General features: G+C 42.8%; 1 protein-coding gene across 2 annotated transcripts in view; it reads left to right on the forward strand.

The window, feature by feature from the left end:
- The window catches only part of KLF12 (KLF transcription factor 12), a 1,402,590-nt gene that overhangs the window by 1,023,415 nt on the left and 363,517 nt on the right, over positions 1-15,658 (forward strand). For both annotated transcript variants that reach the window (XM_069639836.1, XM_069639835.1), the window contains exon 7: positions 6,251-6,386. In XM_069639836.1, coding sequence (XP_069495937.1) covers positions 6,251-6,386 — 136 coding nt within the window. The remainder of the gene's footprint in view (positions 1-6,250; positions 6,387-15,658) is intronic.

Genomic DNA, 15,658 nt, shown 5'->3' on the forward strand with positions numbered 1-15,658 from the left:
AAGTGTGGGTGGGGTGTGCTGTTTCTAGGTGGTTGTGAATCCATCCTATCAAACATTTCTTCTTGTGCTAAGTCACTACTTGGCTGATGTTTGTGAAAAAGTGACCCATCTATGCCTTGGAAAACACCTGATACAGAACAATGCAATAGGTGCAATGGGAGATTGTGGCCCTCAGGCAATCTTAAGGGATTTTGGGGAATAGAGCACAGACACATTTTAACAAATGCAGCCATGAGGAAGGTGAACAGGATGTAGTACAGATACAGCCCACAGATCAGTAGCTGGATGAAAAATGTACACATTCCCCAGCATAGACCCTGAATTTAGTACCAGCCTCACAAAATGTAATAGTGCAGATGGATGGATACAGGACCAACCAGGGCTTAATGTGGAGGTGGTGTTTGCCAGGGCACAGCCACAGGACTAATTACTGAGTACTGCCACGTATTACCTCAGGCTCAGTTATGATGTGGGGCTTTGAAAACTTTATTTTAACACTCAGTCAATCTTACTACAGAACAAGCAACAACAGTATGAGCCATGACATTGCTAATGTTCTAGTTAACCATTTTCATGAATAGCAATGAACCAGAATGTAACAGCACCACACACTTATTCTGGTTATACCATCGCACTGTTATAGTCAGCTTACAAAACTTTAGTGCCTCTCCCATAGTACATCTGGCAGCATTGCCACAGTGGTGGGTAGCCTGGGAAGCAGCCAAGCAGCCATGGTATCAGGTGCAGCTCACTAGTTCAGCTGGCAGGTGGACATGTGCATGTATATGTGCCAGTGTCTGTATGATGCTTTGTTTACTCGCATATACTGGTGGGGGCACTCAGCAGGAACATGCAATGCCTTGTTAAGCTTGGCACGTCCCTGTTTTCTTTTAGTATACAGCAAGATGGGGTGCACTAATGCAGGAGCATGTCAGGCCTCCAGCTCACAGAGCCTTACATTGCTGTGAATAGTGGAGCAAAGACACGAGCCAGCAGTTCAATAATTACTTTGTCTGCATTTTTCAATCTCTTTACTATATAAAGAAAGCACTTTCCTCGATTTTGTGTGGATAGTGTGAGGGCATCATGAAGCAAGACGCAGACAACAGAATCAAAGTTCAAACAAACCGATTTATTAAAGTAAATGTCAGGTTGGTAGAAGGCCCAAATTGCCCTATGCTAAGGTGGGATTTCCTTACCTGAAAGATACTTAGGAAAGTCTGAGTCAAAGAGTTCAATTTAAAAGTCTGTCTGTGTCTGAAACCTATGCTTCCCCTCACAAATAAAACTAAGCAATGTGCAGGGATATCAATAATCAAAGAAATAGCGATCAACATAAGGTTCAGAGCTTCTTCCAGCTCTTAGCTTCCTTTTCACCCCCCTTCACTAAGTTCAAAATTGTTCCATAAAAGTCTCAGAATTATCTCTCCCACACAAAGTAATACAGTTCCACTAAATCCTCGGGATTCCCTTCCCCAAGTTCCAAGCAGCACAGTTCAAAGGAAAATGGTCTTGAGACTTTGTTCTCAAGACAATAGGTTTAATGCCTCACTTCTCAGGGCTCCCTTCCCCAAGACTTCACCTCTGCCATTTGCACGTATGTCAGTCTTTCAAACAAAATATTTAACCCAATTCAAGGTCATCTTGACCATATTCCTTTATTGCCTCATCCATTCACTGGCAATGCCACTTCTTGATTTATTCCCCAATGTCTTTTGGTTCTCAAAGTTCAGGGGTCACTGATCTAGACGCAATTATCAGACCAAATGGTACACCTATCACAGGTCGCGCAATCAAGATCCCTTTCCCTTGTTTGGCCTCTTGGGATTATGGTTACTATTTACACTTCTCTAGCTTCTTCCTGGTAGCCTCCTGGCTCTGCCAGAGTATGTCACACACCTCTTGCCAGTCTTTGACCTTGCCGCACTGCATTTATTTGTAAAGTTCACTTTGTGGTGGTCTTACTCCTGTCCCACCTTTTTCACACTGGTGCATGTTCTCAAATGTTGTTGTCATATGGGCACTTTCCCTTAGGCTGCCTTTTATTATTTGCTTTGCCCATAAAGCAGCACTTAATTTTATGATCAACAAGCTTAATTACGAGATTTAATTCCGCTCAGTATTCACCAAATATTCAGTGTGCTTAATTGTAAAGTTTCATTCAGTTCAGTGTTTAACAAATGTTCAATATGCTTAATTTCAAGTTCCCATATGCATCTAGCACGTTTAATTTCAAATTTTTCCTTCAGTTTGACAAAGCATCACCTTTTTGCCACCCGCTAGGAATGCCCCCATCTGCTGAGTGCCTCTCCGACACTCACCAGACTTTGGCGTTGTTCCCTGGTGGCTCCTGCTGCTTTTTTCCAGCCTCGCAGGTTGTCGGGCCAACTGCTATGAGCCCTGCTTGCACTTCAGGGCTTGCTTGGCCTCGCTGTGTGCTCCGTTGCCTCCGCCTGGACGCGAACAGCGTCCTGCTCACTCCCACACTCCTGCAGCTCCAGCTAGTTTCTCACCACAGAGGCTCCTGCTCCAAATCTTTTTGTGCTTGATAGCTTTTTTGGGCTTCTGGCCGCATCCTAGCTCGTTCACAGTCCCACCACTGCTTCCTGTTCCGAAAACAGGCCCCCTGCTGTTCCCCTTTCCACAGGCCTCCCTGTTTCTCTTGTTGCTGCACATTTTGTCTCCTTTTATGCACCTGCAACCTTTTGACAGGTTGCAGGTGTGGAATTCCAATTTGATGTGCCTGACTATTATTAGGAGGACATGCCTGACCTTCACTAAACTTTGCAGACATCTTCCTCGTTCCAGTACTAAAGTGGTGACATGGCATAGTGTGCTTTACTCTCAGTCTCGTCTACCTCGTCTCAGTACTGTCAAGTGTCACATGTGGGGAAATGAGGGGAGCTGGCTTATAATAGACCATAAAAGATGGTCATCAACAGGGAAAGGGGGATAACATGTCTCACCCATCTTACCCTTAATCCTTTTCTCCCACTTTCTGGTGCATCTGGACTGGTGATATCTCCTATCATTTTCTTGGTCAATGGGACATGAATAACAATATCCCATAACTGCCTCTGGTATAGAGGGTTCTTCTTGAAAGGGAAATGCAGAATACCAGGTCTCACCTAAGAACATCTCACTTTCAATCCCCAAGGACCCTCCACCCAGTTGATCCTCCCTCGCTTCTCCACCCCCTGGGTCAAGATCCAAAACCGATGGCCTTTCCCTGGCCGCCTGCGTAGAGGGTCCAAGGGGATTATGGATGAGGACGCCATTATGTTTCTCACAATAGTCTGTCAAAATGTTCCTCTTGCTGCCTATGGAATCAGAGGAAATTGATAACAAGAGTGATGTGTTTAAAGAAGCAGTTAAGCATTTGGGGCCTAATTTACAAAAATGTTTTCAATGGGACTTTCCCATGTTAAACATTTTTTATAAATCAAGCCCATGGTGTCTCATTTGAAGACACATTATTTATTTTGATGAATATTTTTAAATCACCTATCTGTTCTGGGTGGTGCAGACATCTCCTCTATTCAGCCAATGGGCGTTGCAGCTGCAACCCCAAATGTGTTGGCACTCTGGGGAGCAGCAATGGATGGGGGAGCAGTCCAGGACAAGCTGCCACATTGACATGAAACGGATGTGCTGAAAAATATTTGGTTCTACCACTTATTTGTTTACAAATTAAGCACTGGGCAACATTATAACCTGTAAAGCTATGTGTGAGATATTTTTCAAGAGTGCACCCTAAGGCCTAAGTCAGTTCCATGGGCTGAATATTTTGTAATATCTTGCGACTGCTTTTTTTAAAAGGCTGCGCATTATGATACTGAATAAGCTGCTCAGAATTGCACACATTGATTAAAAGGTGAAACTGGGATTTTAGTCGAGTCTGCGATGGCTGCACTTGACCACATTATTTTTGCACGCTAATGGTCTTCCTAAATAAATGATAGGGAATGGGCTAAACAATGCCACTAGCATGTGAGAAGGCAAGCCATTTTTCAGAAGGCAGCACAGTGCTATGCATTGAAATAAAATGATTTTTCCAGGAACACTGGGCCTCATTATAAGCATGGCGGTCCGGGAACTATGGTACCGGTAAGCATTCTGGTACCGTAGTTCCCGAACTGCCATACTACGAGCTGTGCTCGCGGGCACCTGTCAGCCTGCTATGTCTGACCTGGCGGGCCTAGCGGCACCCGCGAGCACAGCATGTCGGATGCACCGGCACCATTCTGAATGGTGCCGGTGCATCCGACGTCCCCATTCCCATTGAGCCCTGTGGGGCTCAATGGGAATGGGAACTGACAGGAATTACCGGGTCCGGCAATGTCGGAATTAGCCGGTAATCCCTCATTGCCATGTGCCGGAAAAAATTCAACTCCAGCGGCAGCCGTGCCTGTTTTACAGGCACGGCTACCGCCGGGGTTACTGTATCTTACTTACTGTGTCAATGCAGGGATATGAGCCTCAACACTTTTGATCCACATTCTCGAATTTGGCTATGTTATCACCTCTCATGACTAACAGTTTATGCTCTTTATTGGGGTGACTACCCAGTTTTTATAACCCACTTTCGGAGAAACTGAGCTCTAGCCCTACACCGTACTGATGCTGTGTTACTTTTCAGCAGAGGAGCTACTGTCACCAAAGTATATTATCACCCTCATTGAGAGGAAAGGGCAAGTTGCTGGTGCCAGAATGTTTACTGTGACATGGCATATGCACCCACATACCTGAAACATGCACTTAACACATTGAGCTATCTCCTGAATGCTTGTCGCACTCAAATCAATATGACTTTCAACTTTGTTGGTTCACTAGTCCATAGCACAATTCTGGTAATATTTTTGACATTTCTGTGGGGAATATATGGGCATGAACTACAGTGAAAATAGAATAGAATAGAATGTATTACAGAAATCATCCATCAGATGGGAACACCCTTATCAATAAAAGCCAGGAATCAGACCCATAGCATCTGCAGGACACATTACAATATCATGACGTGTTATTTTTGGTTTCAAAACAAATGGGCACTGACTTCTTTTTATTAGGCAACCATGTGGGACCCTCTCTTTAGGTGGGAGCCATTTTACCCTTACTTGAAGAAGGCTCTGTCATCGCACCACCCCCAATAACTACTGGCATTGACTGCATTCCGAACATTCTGACTTCAAACGGAGACGGGGAAAAACAATGTAATATCTAAGCAAGATGCCTTTCAGCAAGACACTTCCTCTCTAAGAGAACCTTTTTCCCCTGCAACATCCTATTTGGCACACAGAGAAAGCTGACACATGGGAACATGCTTTGACTGTTTTATTGGAGAGCACTCTACTTTTACACGATCCCGAGTGCATTCTAATGTTAAAACCAGAAGAGTTTAACCAAGTTTGCAATTGAAATACTTACTGTACGGAGACAAGCTTGCTATTTAAATACTACAAAATAAATCCACTCTAGTTTATTAAATCACGTTGTTGATTTACTTTCTCATTATTGAACTACATTTTTTTTTTATTTCAGCACCAAAACAAAACATGCATTGCAACTACCGTTATGTGCTAATAATCTTCTAGACCTCGGGAGGGGTCATTATCGCATAGGACAATTAACTTTCTCAAACTTAACTTGAAGGTGTGTCATTATCCTGCAATAACGACCCCTCCCCCAGCCTATAAGGCTATATTATAGGGCGCACACTGTCTGGACACCTTTGCAGATATGCATCTAGATCTACATCTGATCTACTGGTACCCGGGATAGTGTGTAGCCCTAAAATAGGGCCATATCACAGAAACCTTGCATCAGTGCAAGTGCATTTAAAGTGCAATTAACACTAGGGAAAAAAACATCATTTAAATACATGTTTTCACCAAGGCAAAATGAGTGCTGGTGCTAGGACTACGGCAAACATTTCCCTGGTGCAACAATGTACTATAAGAATGTTTTCTTGCACAGGGCATTTTATTGCCCTATGGCTAATTGCCCTTACACTAGTGCAGCATTTTTATACCGCCACCCAGAATGCAACAGGATCACACCAGTGCCAGATCTGCACTGTACACAAGGGAGTGGTATAGCATTACATAATGCATCTCTGGGCTCAGGCGGTGTAGACCTCATTTGACATTCGAACAGGATTGCATGACTGAATAGATTTGAAACATGCACATATGTATGTCGAGTCCTGTGCCATGCCAGTATCTCTAATCGTATTTGCATTTTCTTTTCACAGCACAAATTGACCCTCGAGGACTCTCTCCCAGGCTAATCAAAAGCGACAGTGATGATGACGATCTGCCAAACGTGACCTTAGACAGCGTGAACGAAACTGGATCCACAGCTCTTTCCATAGCCAGGGCAGTGCAGGAGTGAGTATCGCTTCCTCGGGTCATGCAAACACGTGCCAGGGTGTTCGTTGCCTTATGGAAACCCTCGTCATCTGCTGCTCTGTAGTGGCACTCTAGTTTAAAGTTGTACCCGTGCCCGTCCCCATTTTTATAAAACACCCCTTTCCTTGTTTTGAACATCCATTTGAAACACTCCTTATTCCCGAAATCAAGGAGTATGTAAAGAATTACATCCTGATGCTTGAACATGTCTTACCTGCTCAAGACAACCAGACATCTCTGTGTATTGCCCTACCTGTCTTCACATCACAGAATTGTTTCACACAAGCATTTTCTGCATACAATGTACAAGTGTGCATACAGGCTGATTGGTTTCAGGCTGATGTGGTGCAGGCATTTACGGTGGAGAATACACAGGATGAGGGGGCGTTGTAATGCTAATGGTCCCTTCCCAGTGAGCTATGACCTGTCGGGGAAAGGGGCCATTAGCATTCTCCATTTCCCACTTGTGTCTGCCCAGCCCAATAACAAAAGATAAGACATCAAAGAAACAGACTTGGGGAATGACCTGTGGCCTGTGAAGTCCAGCTATGGTGGTTACCATCATGGTACTTCAAATCCCTAGTTAGTGCCAACCTGCAGTAAGCAAAAAAACAGCAACCATTTTTTAGGTTTTCAAGGAGGCAGACAGCCGTGTTTACACTTCAAAGCACCCTTTTCTGCATTTTTGGGGACAGGGATGCTTACAAGAGAGCAGTTTAAGTGCCACCACCGTGCTCTGTAGCCATGGCATGCTAGGTTTCTGCAGTGCTCATGACATCAATTTGCCATTCTGTTTTATTTCCCTTTGGAAGACCCCTTTGTCTGCATATGTATTCTTGATTTGCGTTTCAACTCTCCTTTTTATTCAATGAATTGTCTACGTCATAATTCATGTTGGAAATCACTAATATACATTTTAATGTAATATTCCGCAAAACGAAATGTCGGCTTAAAATGAACGCTGTGATCCGCATTGCCCATCAGGGCATGTGGGCCTTGTAAAGAATAATTGTAACTGCCCCAACAGTAAGCAATATTGGTGCACACCCTCAACAAGCCATAGTTTCCAATGTGCCCGCTTGTTGCCTTAAAGGTCACATTCTGCCATGTTAGCCAACAACCATAAGCATGCTGGATTTATAGTTCCACATTTACATTTTAACAATGGGCTTCCAAGTTCGAGCATGTGAAAGTCTGTAGCCTAAAATACCAACTACATCATGAATATGATATTATGGATAACAGCAAAACAGTCTTTACTCAAGTTTGTCCAATTTCCTGTGTTCACTAATTCAACATATATGTTGCAATTTTTTTATATTTCTTTTCACCCTTTTTTATATTGTGCTTCAACCATATTTTGCATATGCTATCTCACCCTAAATAAAACAATTGACAAAATCAATCGCCTTCCAAGTACAATATAACATCCCTCATATGTACACATATACAGGCTTTCAAATACAGTCAATGTAAACAACAACTAAGATGTACATAATTCAACAAGCATTCTCATCCAATCATGCGCTGTCTGACAGATCTTGGTTTGAGACAGGTCCTTACATGTTTCAGTCCCACTTTACTCCTGAGCTTTCAACAGGTGGATGCGTATTAGCTAGGTTGATCAGCTGTTGCCTCTAGTAGTAGGCATTGCTTCTAATATTTCCCTTTCACTGTATTGTTTTTGTTAGAGCCTGACCTGTGTACTCCAAGGTGGACCTGTGCAGACTTTTATGGCTCACGGGTGGTTATGGTTGTTTCTGTAAATAGTTTCTCTGGGACAGTGTTCTGCCACATGACAGACTTCTCTGTAGGGTTCCACGTGAACTGTATTGTCTGTTGTATATTATGGATATATATGTTGCGGTTGCATCTCAGCTGGTAGTATGTGGTCTGAGGGTGTACAGAAAAGTGTAGGGTATCCAACGTAATCCTGCAGCTGCCTGGTAAGTGCCAGGTTATAATGGCTATCATAATTGGCACTGGGTCAGGTGACACCTAATTACATTGATTTTGTTTCTTTCACTCTTAGCATTAACTTTTACCATCAAATGGAAATGATTTCAAATGGTTAAACTTTAATTCAAGAGACTATTGTTCATAAGAGGACGGCCCACAAGTGTTTGTATTTAATGAGAAGGTTGCCTCAACACTTGCAAGTAAAATGTGTGTTTTTCAAAGTATATTGGTGTACACTCTGCTAAAAACAAAGCTGCAATGTTTCATATTCAGGTTTCACTGTTACAGAACCGATTTTTGACAAGAAGAATGTCAGGGTGAGCAACTACACACATCGGCCCTCATTACGACCCTGGCGGAAATCGCGGTGCAAAATGCACCTTGGAGCACGGCGGAAAGCTGCCGATACCGCCATGGGGGTTGGCGGATTTTCCGCCCCATTCCGACCTTGGCGGGGCGGTAAATCCCCAATCCCCATTTTACCCTTCCCCATTCCCATTTTTGCCCCATAGGGTATAATGGGAGTGGGGAAGGCGTTAATTACGCCACCGTAAAGTACGGTGGCGTAATTAACAACAAGGTCCCGTAGCGCCATGGATTTCTCCGCCCGGAAAAACCAGGCGGAGAAAGGCTCCATGGCGCTACGGGAACTCGTAGTAGGGCGGACGGGTCCGCCACGAATACCGCTGGCGTAAACCCACTCCGCCAGGGTCGTAATGAGGGCCATCATCTGACTACCTGAACAGACACATTTCCCAATTTTGCCCCTTTTACCCCTTTTACACTGTCGAAAACACTTTGTCGTTTCGTCCCTGAAATGTCTTCTGTATTTTCCTTTCATGCATTTTTCTTATAAACATTAAGTTGCCTAAAGTTTCTGCTGGGCTTGTGCCATCCCTCCTATAGTGGCTAGCTATGTCTACATCCGGCGAGACATCACTTTCCCAGTACTAAGTATTCCTTTTACAATTCACAGGTGGCACCAATTTAAGTCCAATTTGTGCAACTGAAGGTGGCAGGGAACACATCTCACTGGAGGCATCAGCTCATTATATGAAAGGCCACAGGTAGAAGCGTGCTGACACAGTAATATGGTATTATCTCCCCACCCCCCACCTCATTCAATCTCATAGCTGGAAATCGTGTTCTACTTTGCGAATACTGCCCTGTTGGAAATACCTTCTACATATATCATGCTTATATCTTGGGGGTTGTTTTTAGGGTTTATGTAGCTGAGTATTGATGAGCAAACCACTTCATATGCGTGTTTACCCATTCCCCATGACTGAAAATACTGGGGCTGCTTGTTGCAACTCAAATAATAGTAATTAATGCTGGTGTTTGTCTAAAGAACTGATCTGAATTCCACACCATTCGACCCTTGCAATATTGTCTACAAGTTTACATTCTTGAGTATCTTCTGAGAGAAACGTAGTGTCAGCCATTCACCATTTTGGTAGCTCTTCTCACATTTATTTGCAAATCTTGATTTAATGCTCATCTAAATAGTTTGGTTGTCAGGTGGGTCCTGAATCAAAGATGGTGTGGTGCTGCTTTCAAGCTTGGGTTTTCAATGCACATGATCTTTTGACTTTGGAGCCTATGCAATCTATTTGCAGTTCTTTGTCTTCTGCCAGCAATTTGGACAATCAGGTGTGACATTGCTAACTGGAAGTGTGTGCCTGAAATGCAATGGTGCATCAATTCATATGCCGGATCGTTGTGCATGAGTTAGATGTCTTGAATGTGACCCATGACTTCACCAGCCGCCAATATAGTGCTTTTGTGGCTACTTTCAAGTATGTTCAGTGAGCCGCTTTGGAAGGCCAAATAGATAGCATTGTAATAAGCTAGCATCACCTTTACAGAGGCTCTCGCCAGCTCGATTTGGTGATCTCTTGGAAGCAGTGTGGGGATTTGCCTGCAGCATGCGCCGGTGTTGGCTCACGCCTTTGTTAAGGTGTTGATTTTTGTGACCAAAATCAAGCATATTGTTCAATCTTTTTCTTATGTATTTTAGAATGTGAATTGGGCTGAGGTTGAAATGAGCAGGAACTGGAGATCCACTACTTTAATTCTTTTTTTGTTAACAGTTCCACTACTTTTTTCAACCATTTCCACCATTTCCAGAACTGTTCTTTTTGAAGTGAAATCATATCTTTTCATTTAACCACCTTATAGCAGTTGCAGCTAAACTCAAATCAGTGTGAAAGTTCATTCACAAAGCCTCTTGACATTTCACCCAGGAGGGCTTTATCTGGCTTCATCATAGCCAGGGCTATGGAGGAGGTCCTGCTAAAAATAAGTAGTATTGTCTCTCACAACCCATCCTCCCTTGATCTTTATAATAACATGTCAAGTTGTCTTCTCAGGTTAACTTCTTAGACATTCTAGTTGATATAGGTCTAGGCCTGGGTTGTCCAACTCTAGGCCTCGATGGCGGAATCCTGCTGGGATTTCAGGATACACCTCATTAATATTTATGAGACAAAATGTGCATACATTTAGAATCATTGTGATCTCATGAATATTAATGAGGGATATCCTGCAATCAGACATGTTTACGGCCCTTGAGGCCAGGAGTTGGACATCCGTGGTCTAGGCCGTTCACAAGGGATGCTATTTGAACATCAGATGACTATGTGGGATTTGTCCCTTGTAAATGGACAAGTATCCATTTTAGTAGGAGCTTTATTAACTAGTAAGAATAATACACAATAGTAATGTTTACCACTAAGGTGAGTGCTACTCAAACAATAGGTTCCACTCTTATTGCTTATAATGCAGTCAGAATTCCAAGTTGTGAAACACTGCATACAGTGGTCGAAGTGTACGAAAAGAAGTAGACAAACTATGTTCCCTACTGGCCTGCACAGTTCCCCACAGACCCCATTGCCACGCCCCCTCCCACACACAATACAATCCACCAAACACATGCACCTGCTCTTTGAGGGAACATTCAGTGCATTGCACTGAAAGTGCAAGTTTCAACTTCTTCCTACACTTTTATTTTAAAACGAAACCATTCCGGAACGGTTTCTTTTTAAAATAAAAGTATAGGAACGGTAACACTTAATTAGTAGAAGTAGAGAAGCACCGCTCCCGCCCACTTCGACCACTGACTACAGAGTAGAAGACTGTAGTCACCTGCATTTCAATTGTATTTGTATGCCCACTTACCCTAACAGGCCCAGCTATTCGAGCAGTAAAAACTGCACAGCATTTCAGTAGGAAAGTATGGGGCGGAGCCTTATAAACTGCACAAATTGTACTTGGTTTCACCTACTGTTCTACCCACCTCTGCTTTTCTCTGCACCACTAGAGAGACATGCTGGCCTCAAATGTCAACCGCCTCACCTATGTCCTGCCTGTCATGGTATAGTAATGTGAAACCGATCTGCCTTACTGCCATTACCAACTCTCCTGTATGTTCCCTCATTGCAGCCCCATGAGCACTGCACCATGCCACTTCCAAAAGAACATTTTCCACCAACAGAAATAAAACATGGCCTCTTCATATCCTCTTTCCACCATACAACACACTAGTACATCCTACTTCTCACCAACACCTCCTGCCTCCCACCCACATTCTCACACAAAACGCATATTGCCTTTGTCTGCTACATTCCACGTCCCGAAAAACACTGTTTCATATGAAGGGACTTCACTTGGAAGAGGGTCCTGGCCAGCATGGGCCTTCGCCCTTAAAGGTAATTGTTGTTTTGATAACTGAGACACTTCACCCTGATTACCGCGAAGAGCTTGAATCGAGTACTGGAGCAGTATTATCTCTATCTTAAAACATAGGGATTATACTTATGGACGCCTTTTAAAGAATTATATATTGACGGTGAATTTGTTTAATTGCTACTTGTAAACATGAATACTATTTTAAAAAAAAGAATGTGCTAATCGTTTCATCGATCATTAAATGTGGTACAATGTCTTTGGGAAACTGAATCGCATTTGCAAATGAGCATCTCAAAGAGGCTCCAGGCATCTCCAGATTTGCTCCTGTTTTAGGCCGAGTGAATGGATCTACGTGATCCGACCGCGGCTGATTTTGCCGCGGCTGGAAAGTTTGCATGAGAAAGGTGCGAACTACCAAAGGTTTGCACCTTTCTCATGCGAACACACGTACATACCCACACCCACACCTTCAACACACCTACAACACACTCATGACATACCCCCCACCCACACCCCAAACATAAACAAACCCCACTTACTTTCTTCTTCATGCTGGGTCCTTGTGGCGCCAATTCCCTTTCACTTCCGCGATCGGAACCAGCGCTGCAGGGTCCTTTTCTTTTCATTTTATTTTTAACGGAAGGCTTCTAGGGTGTCCCCCACAGCCGCCGCTCACTATACTATAAAGTCTTCTTTTTTTTTTACAATGCTACCACCAAAGGATCGAACTTTTGGTGTTCGAACCTTTGGTGGCAGCATTTTTAGATCTAATGGTTCATGCGAACCATTAGATTCGGTAAAAAAGTACAAACCCGAGTGAATCAGGTGACATGAGGAAATCTGAGATTCCCGTGGGTATATCCTCCTTACCAATCAATGTGAGTCAGACACATAATGCATTCATGCCTTTTTCTTACCAGAATTTTAAGAAGTACATTTGACTTCTGAAGATTAGGACATTACCTCATTTTAAAAATCTCCATTCTAAGCAGCAGTTCATTTTCCATACACTGCTGATACTGGCAAACCCTCTTCCCTTTATTGAGAAATAAGACAGCTCGTATATGAAAATCCCCTATAAGCTAGCTTAGTGCCATATGTCACTGCCACTCCCATCAGCCCTACACACAACTGTACCAATGAGAATATTGTTTAGTCAGCGAAACAGCAGCTAGTTTCCGGAGGTCCTTACTACCCTGCATGGCTGTACAAGCCCCTAATGCATTTGCCAATGGCCTCTATCTAATTCATTAAGGGTCAAGGGCCCATCGAATAGTGCCCTGGGCTGCGCCTGAAAAAAGCTGCAACTTTGTGTCAAATTTGTAAACAAAAACATTGATTCTGGCACAGCAATGGTGCTAATAGTTCTACACATGTTAATGCTGACAGCATTAGCACATGCAAAGACAACTCAAATTTGCAAGGCAGCATGGCCCCTCATGGGGGTGGGATCTGGTCTGTTACTCGAGGGTCGTCCCTTGGTGTATCCCTTTCAGAGGACATCCTGGGAGTGTACAACATAATCCATGCTTCTGGGCAAAATGCAGGCCACCATTTGCCTGGGACCGCATGCCCACTCTTTTTGCACGCCTGCGTTCTTTATCTTGCGGGGGTCTTTCAGCATTTCCGTAATACCAATTTGCCGCCCTTGTATGGTATATTGCGCCATTTATGCCGAAGCAGCGATTTGAGGAAGGAAACAGGTGTAGGTGGAAAATGTAGGCGGTTTTCTCAATGTCACTGGGCCTAGTAAGATCACGATCGCTGTTTTGTTTTCCCCTGTTCCCCTCCCTTTCCTTGTCGCGCTCTGAAATACTTGTGTACGAGCGCGATAGAAATAAAATATCAATATCAATATGCTTAAACTACGTTGTATTGCTGTGCTATTGGGCTATGCCAACTAGAGAGCAGCAAACATATTTAGCCTTCAAACCTAACAGGCAGGTTTTGGAAGTGTCTTCTAACTGGCTTTCCATGTATATACAAAGTGGATGTTGAAGCCTTTTGACTACTCTAGCTGGATTTCAAAAAAGTACAATAGAATTCAGACAGTGCCACAAATTAGCACCATCCATCAGAAGCTTTACTTCGGCTACAACTCTTTTTGATGGCGCACATTTCCTTCCCCGGCCTATTCTTCTCTGTGGGCGGGTTCTGCAAAGAATATAGAGCTTGAAGTTTTGAGCAATGTAGCATGGTTTATTATCTACTTTTAATGTTATAATCGCTGCCTGCTTAATGGCTTCATATTTTAATCTGTCAGAAACTGTCATAGAAATGAAGAATCAATATGTATTGCAGGGCCTGGTATTGCACTTGAGTTATAGAGTGCCTGGCTCTCACACCGCAGTGACCTTTTAAAAAAGAAATCATATGGATTGTCCTTTTGGCATATATGGAATGGAGAAGTCGCGAAATTACCAAACACTCCGTGATCATAGTGATACAATGTGCTTGGGATTGGAAAGAGCATGCTTTGAGCTCAAGTTCCTACAAATTATTCTTATTAAAAATACATGGACGTAAAATGACATGGCAGCCTGTGACGATGAAAAATACATTGAAACATAAGACCTACATTTACAATTGCAAAGGAATTTCCCTTTCGTTATACTTTTATAACCTTTATTTAGGAGACATGTCCCAATTAAAAGCTGCAGAAGTGTGCATTTTCCTTTTTTTTTTAATATAATGTTACATAAAACTGTTATAATATATTTTGCAGATTACATTTAAAATGATGCATTAATTCATTAGCTGACTTGTAAAACTGTAATTACCAGAAGTTGTTCAGCAATTAACAGATTAGGATTCGAAAACATATTGCACATTTGCTTCCTTCATTCTCGTGTCAATGCTCCGCGTAGCACCAATAGGTATAATTCTATCTTCCTCTGGGGGGGGGGGGTACGTGTGTCAGATCACATCCTCTCTGAATCATGGGCCCCTAATCAGGGGTCAAAATTTACACTTGCCACTAGTCATTGGCTAGTAATAATTGGCTCTTGGCGAGTAAGAAATTATGTGCTTTGCCTCTGTCGTTGAGTTGGCGAGTGACTTAATGCCTGACAGGTGTGAAACCAGTATCCTCCCGTAACTTTCAATTATTGAGTCTTTTGTCAGCTTGCTAGTGGGAATGTCTTGTACGAACATGGAAGTGTGGAACTAATACTGTTCTTGGTGGCATACTTTAACATTTAAAATAACCCTGTTTCACTTAGTTGAGCTTATCAATGTGTTGGTTTTTAGTCTTTAATAAAACAGTATACCAAATCCCTTAAAGGAGTATTTGTATTGGTTTGCTTCTACATTAGGTAGTGCGCAATAAATTAAGTAAGGGATCATGTCATTCAATGAAAACTCAATGTGATGTGTCTTACTCTCCTGCAATACTATCTACAACATCTTTGATATTAAAATGGAATTTCTTAGGTTATATTCCATAGATTCATTGCGTATGATGAAAAGCTATGCGTATTTTCATTTTCACACGTTGGTTGGCCTATTAAAGTAAAAAATATATTAGTGAGGGTCAAGTTAGATACATCTGGGACTAAATAAAGTACCGCGTTGTTTTAACAAAAGTAATATTGTTGTGAAGT

Source organism: Ambystoma mexicanum, chromosome 7q (assembly GCF_040938575.1).
Source record: "Ambystoma mexicanum isolate Mex_15411 chromosome 7q, UKY_AmexF1_1, whole genome shotgun sequence".
Classification (NCBI taxonomy): Eukaryota; Metazoa; Chordata; class Amphibia; order Caudata; family Ambystomatidae; genus Ambystoma; species Ambystoma mexicanum.